At 35.9% G+C, this 8089-nt stretch overlaps 1 protein-coding gene across 1 annotated transcript in view; it reads left to right on the top strand.

Moving 5' to 3' along the window:
• PARPBP (PARP1 binding protein) overlaps positions 1 to 8089 on the top strand; it is a 68807-nt gene that overhangs the window by 22282 nt on the left and 38436 nt on the right. Inside the window, exon 5 of the mRNA XM_003783300.2 lies at positions 2195 to 2299. Within this exon, the coding sequence (XP_003783348.1) occupies positions 2195 to 2299 (105 nt within the window). The remainder of the gene's footprint in view (positions 1 to 2194; positions 2300 to 8089) is intronic.

The following is an 8089-nucleotide window of genomic DNA, read 5'->3' as shown; positions in this document are numbered from 1 at the left end:
CACAGCAACCTCCAACTCCTAGGCTCAAGCGAGTCTCCTGCCTCAGCCTCCCAAGTAGCTGGGACCACAGGCGCCTGCCACAATGCCCAGCTATTTTTTTTGGCTGCAGCTGTGACTGTTGTTTTGGTGGGCTGGGCTGGATTCAAACCCGCCACCTTAGGTGTATGTGGCTGGCGCCTTAGCCACTTGAGCCACAGGTGCCAAGCCCCTAGATTGATTTCTCAAAAACATACTAACTATAAACTTTAGTTGGTGCTAAAAGTGTTTTTAAAAAAATATGTCAGAATATTCCAAACAGTTTGAATTTCCTGATCCCGAATTTCCATGACCCTGGTAAAGTTTCTTTTTTTCTTAGCTTAAATAAGGCAGGAATTATGAAGAATTAAAGCCACAACAAGACAATTCTTGAAACATGGTATTTGAACATTGCCCCTTTTTTATTTACACTCCACTTAGAATTCCTCTAAGACAGTCGGGCGTTGTGGCGGGGGGCCGGGGGGCTCAGCCACATGTCACCCAAAAAAAAAAAAAAAAAAAAAAAAGAATTCCTCTAAGAAACAGGGCATCTGGGCACATAAAAGGCCTTAGCAGAAATGATAGCCCTTGAGATCTCAGTCTCAGAGATCTGTGAATCCTATAGGGAAGGTCAACAAATGTCTTCTGTGAGGGTACTCAGATTCCCTGAAGTAGCTGAATTGACAGGCTTACTTCCTATTGGTGAGGCTTGGGAGAACACAAGAAGAATTTTCCTTGGCCTGAGTTGAGTGACTGGCAGCCTTTTCTCCACTCCTACTCAGTAGGCATGGAGACTGTCTCAGCTTCTATAAGATACCTCAACAGTTCAATCTGAGACCCAAAGAGCCAATGTAAAAAACAACAAACCATCTCAGGGTTGCTAGTAGCTCGAGAAGAATGAATCGACTGGCAGCACACGTGCCCAACAAAACAGAACCTCTGGAGTGGAATGAGAGCAACTTGAAACATAAAAATATTAAGTACTTAAGGAAATTCAAAGATATCAACCAACATAAAATTTTCTAGACTTTACTAAAAAAAAAAAAAAAAAAAAAAGAGGATATAGCTGCCGGGACCTGAGTTCAGGGTGCGGGGGTGGGTGGGTTCTACAACTGCCCAGAGCTGGAAATTGATAAAGCAGAGGCATATGTTCTTGGGTTGGACCCTTATGAACATTAGAGCCCTTATTTTGTGATGAGAAATATGTTTTGGTGAGTTATTTTAAAACTGTGCAATCATTAAGAAGAAAACTGTTTTCATTGAAAAAGTCCAGAGATCTGTTTAGTTTATAACTGTTCCTCAGATTTATTCATCAGTAGTTGTGTGTATGTGTGTGTTCACCTACATAATCCTAGATCCCTTAGAATTAATGAAATAATACAAAGATGTTGATTAGTATGGCAATCTTTGAAAGTAAAGATCACTTTGTAAATTTTTTTTCATAGGAATTATTATTTTGTTTGAAATATTGTGCTGCTTAGAACACTACATTTACTAATATACCTTCCAAAGTGAAGCATCTCTTGGGGGCTATCTGTAGAGCCTGTTTTTTGAGACAGAGATCAAGCTATTGCCCTGGGTAGAGTGCCATGGCGTCATAGCTCACAGCAACCTCCAGGTCAGGCTCAAGGGATCCTCTTGCCTCTGTTTTTTCATTTTTAGTAGAGACAGGGTCTCGGTTTTGCTCAGGCTGGTCTCGAACCTGTGAGCTCAGGCAGTCCACCAGCCTCAGCCTCCCAGAGTGCTAGGATTATATGTGTGAGCCACCACGCCTGCCACTTTCTAGTTTATATACTTTATAATTAGATTTCATAAAATAACATTATGAGTCATTAACATATAAAAGGGAAGACAGACAAATTTTTCTTGATTCACTGTGAGGTAATACTCTTCTTTGTCTTTAATTTTTCTTCTTTCAAAAAACTTACAGGCTGAGATTAAATTTCCGAGGTCATTTTTAACTTTTAAACTTGTAAAACTTGGTGAGTACATATGCTGTTGGAAATGGATTAAAGCATTTTATTATAAAGTTTAATTACGTGTATACTTAATGACTACCAACAAATGTCATGTAATACTCTGGGTAGTGGGACATCAATGACACTGAATAGAGTGTGGTGTGAAGTACTTTTTATAGTAGGAATAGCATTTTATTAGTAACACTGTATATTTCCTACAGAGTCAGCTACGGGATTTTCTGTTTGGCAAACAGTATGCAGTAGATGAAACTGATTTTTATGTGCCAGTATCACCAATGGGTAAAGATAACCAGGATAAAGAAAAGGTACCAATAAATTGTGATTAAATTAAAATACACTATGTTCCTTTCAAATCATTATGAATTTGGTAGTATGTTAAAGTTAACAATATTGTGGGTTTTTAAAATTTTTTGCAAGTTTTTAAGTTTGTTTTTATTTTACAAGGTATTTTTGGAAGTCAGTATATTTCTAATCAAAATTCTAGAGTGACTTTTTGGGTTATAGTCTTGAAAAGATACATAGTAGAATCTCCATAGTTGTCACTTTCCTGTATTGACCACTTTCTTAAGATGACCTAATTTTCATGGACTGGGTGTGCACCAGATGTTTGTATCACTATGGTAGGCCTAGTTCATTATGTTGACCACCTCGTATATTCACCAGTTTGTTACAGTACCTTGGGTGGTTGACTTATAGTCTATTGTATTGATATTACCAAATGTGCTTACTAATGCCCTGCCAGAGTCTTTAAATAGATGAGGGGAATGAATTTGAGAAACAATATTTTTGTTTCCTTATTTTATTTTACATTATTTTATTTTTCCTAAGACACTAAAATATTGCTTTTGAAATTCTGAAGTAATGAAGAGAAAAATAGAGTGAAGGCTCAAAAAGAAAATCATCAGTTAAATAACTTACACCAGTATAGTAGTTTTAGTCCAATCTTTCTTTTTTTATTATTATTATATGTAAGTTTTTATGTGTTGGGAAAGAATGTAAAAAAATACCAGTACAAATTGTTTATCTTCTCAGTTTTGTAAACCTGACTTTCTTCAAACTGAGATTGAATATCTGTATTTCAATAAGAATTAAGAGATAGGGAAAAAAACTTGGAATTGCCAGAAAGCTTAAAGTAAAACTGTCCAACTTCTAAACAAACATTGCAAATACTTTGTGGTATGAATAGCATCAGTTTATTAAACAAATAAACAGAACAGTATCCTTATTTTTGGTATCTTGGTAAAAGCTTCAATCTTGTGGAGTTCTTCAATTTAGGTCCTTGCTTCTGGCCATGACAACTGTACTTATGTGGACTACTTTTCCAGAGAGCCTCTTTAAAACCCATTTACAAATACAAGAGCAAGGAAACCATAACAGCCATGTTATCTGACCATAATGATAGGGATAGATTTCCAATTGCAGCTATGAGTTAAAATAAACACTCTAACTGTGAGGATTCCAAGATGTTTTTCCCTAATGTTTGCTCAGCATTAAAGACCAGAAGAACAGAACTAGGTATTCTTAAAAAGCAAGTGTTAGATGTGGGAGCTTAAGCCCTTATTTATACCCAGTAAGGATCAGGCATATATGTACTCGCTGTCATTATTTTTCAACAGCAGAAGTACAGTGAAACCAATTGCTTTAAATGTAGTAAATGTAAAAATTTCCTCATTACAAGGCAAAAATTACTTTTTCTCTGGTTTGATTTTTGGCAAATTGTGTTACTATTGTACTATAAAGTTAAAATGGAAAGTTTTATTATAGACCATGTGAGTTACTGTGAGTTTCCGTGAAATAATGACAATTTGAAATTATATTTGAAATATAGGCAGAAAACTATATTATACCTTATTTTACAAAAATTTAGGGCAACTCTTGAAGTTTATTTTCACTGGGTTGTACCTTAAAGTACTTTGATTTGTAAGGCAATGTAATAAGAAAAAATAATTAGCACCTATTTGATTCTAGGTAAGTTTTTAGTTAATAGATATTTAATTTTGAACTTTTTAAAAAGGTCAAATACATGTATTAATTTTTCTTTCATTCATCATTGAACAAAAACTGATTGAGAGCCTATTAACAAAAATAGATTATCTGCTATGATACATTCTTTTCGGCCCTCAGGGTTACATTATTTACTCTCAGGGAACTCATATAGTAGTAGAAGAATTAAGGAAATACATTTTCAGAAATTATTGAAACCTATGTGGAGAATTATAATAGGGTAATATGCAGGTATCATAGGATGATATAAAAGAGTACTTGAATATCTACTATATACTGGGAAATCAGGAAGTCTCTCTGAAAATGTAATATTTAACTAGTATCTTTAATATTTAAGAGAAAGGGTTTCGGGGTGGTGCCTGTGGCTCAAAGGAGTAGGGTGTTGGCCCCATGTGCCGGAAGTGGAGGGTTCAAACCCAGCCCTGGCGAAAAACTGCAAAAAAAAAAAAAAAAAAAAAAGAAAGGGTTTCTTAGGGTTAATCTTTTTTATTTTTATTTTTTGCTTTTGCCAAAATAAGATTTTATATTGAAAGTCATTTGAAAGTCTAAGGAAGGAGACCTAAAACTCATTGGATATCAATCCCAAATCCTTATTCTTTCCAATCCCCACCAATGATCTCTGTCATGCCCCAAAGTTGTTTTCTTTGGTAATTCCCATTTTTAGCTTCCTGAAGAAGAGATCTTTTTCAAGATTTTTTTTTTCATATAAGCCATCTTCATGTGTTTTTTTTTTTTTTTTTTTAGTAGAGTAGAGCTTTACTTCCAAGAAACTGAGTGTTAGTTGGAAATGGATTTTTTTTTTTTTTTAAATCAAGGTGAATCTAATATGTTCAGTGAAAGGGGTAGGGATGTTGCCCAAAGATGTAATAGAAAGCTTTTCTAGTGTATGGTTATTATCTTGCTGCCACCAGAAACGCACATTTGGAGTTGGAATTCAGGAATCCAGTCCTACGTGAAGTTTTCAGTTTTTGCATTGTAAAGCTACTCATTGGTCCTCCAGCTGAAGTCTGGCACAACTGTCAGCTCCTCCTCAGTACTGTGATTGTGAAAGGAGGCTTTGTAAATTTCTGCAGTTTTAATGTTGACAGCAATGCTATAAATTATTGGAGAGTGGCTTTCATTTTCTTCTTGGTCATTTAATTCTGTCACACATAATGTCACTAAATGAATGTCATCTCATTGTTGAAATCAGTGAGAAGTTGGTGAGTATGTTTTTGTGACAACTACCTATTGTCACTGAATCCTCCTACAAGGCATATGTCAAGCTTTCCATATTGAACATGGTGGGAAAAGGATTTGATGGAGTTCATGATCAAGGAGACTTCATGTTTGGTAAAGGTTTCATGCAATATGCAATATGTCAAGCAGGTAGCTGTATTACCTGTGTACCTCAGGACCACAATGTGACAGGATGACATTATCAGAGCCAAGAATGGAGATGGAGACATCCTTTGGGGAAATCACTGTGAGATATCTTTGCCGACATGCAGAAGGCCCTGAGGGCCCACTCTTTGAACAAACTGACCTCTAGAAGTCTGATTCTTTCTTCCAGAGGTGGGTAAGCTTGAACAAGGTCCCTGGTGCCTCTCAACAAGGAGTGGAGGTGACTGCCTGGCAAGGATATGGGGGTGGTAACCCCAATTCTGGGCTGCTTGCCACTCCTGCCCTGCCCTTTGGGCTGAGGCCAGGGTTAATCTTTAAACTTTTTTTTTAATTTAAGTTTGGTTAAATTATATCTGAAATCCATATTTAAAGTAACCTTTTCCTATCTAGTGATGTTTTTAAAAAATTGGTGCTGACTACCTTCTACTTCTCAAGAATTGTTTTTCATATGGAAATTTAAATAATACAAAAGCAGGTTAGCTTTAAAATTACTTTTAAGATATGTATGAGCTTGAGACTTGCTTAATGATTATCCAAGTAGCTGCTTCTATTTTTTTTTTTTTTTTTTTTTATGGTTTGTTCTTTTGTTTTGGCCAGGGCTGGGTTTGAACCCACCACCTCTGGCATATAGGGCCAGCGCCCTACCCTTTTCAGCCACAGGTGCTACCCTGCGTAGCTTCTTAATGTTTTGTAATTTTCTAGTTTCTCTTACATTTCAAAAATTTTAAATGTAATTATATAGAATATGAAGCAATTTTAATTTTGATAAGGAAAATATCTTCTTAGAGTTTACAGATGATAAATTACTGGGACTTCAGCTAAGTTACTGAGGAATTTATGAATTTCATATGTTTTAAGAGTCAACTGAGTTCAGAATTTGTGAGACAATTATCTAAAGGAATAGGTAAGAAGAAGATTTCAAGTGAACAGTCTGGGAATAACATTTAAAAACTAGAAACAAAAATGATTCAGAGCAGAATGTAGAGTAGAAGTAGTTGAGAGGGTAAAAATAGCAAGAGAATTCCATACAAGGAATTTAATTGTAATAAAATCCAACTTATTATCTTTTTCCTTTTCTGAATTGTGCTTTGGTGTCGTATCTAAGAATCTTTTGCCTTATTCCAGGTCATGAAGATTTTCTCCTATGTTTTCTTCTAAAAGTTTTATGTTGTACATTTAGATCTGTGGTCTACTTTGAGTTTTATATAAAAAGCACAAAGTTAAGATTGAGATTCATATTTTTTTTTTTTATTTTGAGACAGAGTCTCAAGCTGTCACTGTGGGTAGAATGTTGTGGTGTCATAGCTTACAGCAACCTGTAACTCCTGAGCTCAAGCGAGCCTCTTGCTTCAGTTTTTCTATTTTTTGGTAGAGATGGGGTCTCACTTTTGTTCCAGTTAGTCTTGAACTTGTGAGCTCAAGCAGTCCCCCCACCTCAGCCTCCCAGAGTGCTAGGATTACAAGCATAAGCTACCATGCCTGGCCTGGATTTATTTGTTCTGTTTATGGATGTCCAGTTGTCCCAACACCAGTTATTGAATAGACTGTCCTTTCTCCATTGTTCTTTTGCACATTTGTTAAAAGTCAAATTGCCATATCTGTGTTCACCTGTTTCTGGAACCTTTTCTGTTCCATTGATGTTTCTGTCCTTTCACAAATACTACTCTGTCATGACTATAGTAATTGTGTTGTAATTCTTAAAATCCTTTCTCAGGATTGTTAATATGTTGTTCCAGTGTCTTCTGGCTTACATACTTCTTAATGTTAACCTTGTCATTGTTCCCTTATGTGTGTGATTTTGCTCTGGCAACTCTCAAGATTTTCTTTCATCTTTGGCTTGAGATTTAAATTATAGTAGAGGACTGATTTCCTTTGTGTCTCTCCTAGTCTTCCTTAAGTAGCTTCTTGGATCTATAATGTTTTCCACCAAATTTGGGATGCTTGAGCATAATTTTGTCAAATATTTTATGACATGTATGTTTGACCTTTTAAAATTGTTGACCACCTTCCTATTTTGACATGGAGGTTTATTATAGTCCATTGGGTGGTCAACTTAGAGAGGTTCTACTGGCATTTTTTATACTTATATTGTGCTTGAATGGTCTATAGTGTTTGAGCCAGTAATGTCAGCATCAACTGTATGCTGTTTTTGCTGAACATTTGCTTGAATCTCACCATTTTATTTTTTGTTGGTTATTTAGTATTGCCAAAGTTAGTATCAAGTAGTTCTTAGAAATTTAACATTTAACTTTAGCCCTTATATCCAACACTGCAAGGAATGTAAATATAGATTCAAATACATCTGACTTGCCCATACTGTAAGCATCAGGGTCTTTGTTATTGTCTATTGTTTAGTGGCAGATGTATATAGGGGAATGAGATGAGACCTCTTAAGTGTAGCTTTGAACTGTATGTTTGTTTTTTATTTGGAGACAGAGTCTTACCCTGGTGCCCAGATTAGAATGCTATGACATCAGCCTAGCTCCCAGCAACCTCAAACTCCTGGATTCAAGTGATGCTCCTCCTACCTGAGCCTCCTGAATAGCTGGGACTATAGGCACCTGCAACAATGCCAGGCTATTGCTTAGGCTGGTCTCGAACTCCTAAGTTCAAGCAATCCTATATTCATTCACTTGGCCTCTCAGGGTGCTAGGATTATAGGCATAAGCCACTGTCCCCAGCTGAACTGTTTTCTTTTTTTTTTTTTT

Source organism: Otolemur garnettii, unplaced genomic scaffold (assembly GCF_000181295.1).
Source record: "Otolemur garnettii isolate 467f Iridium unplaced genomic scaffold, OtoGar3 scaffold00007, whole genome shotgun sequence".
NCBI classification, from domain to species: domain Eukaryota; kingdom Metazoa; phylum Chordata; class Mammalia; order Primates; family Galagidae; genus Otolemur; species Otolemur garnettii.
This window is presented reverse-complemented; position numbering and strand designations above follow the sequence as displayed.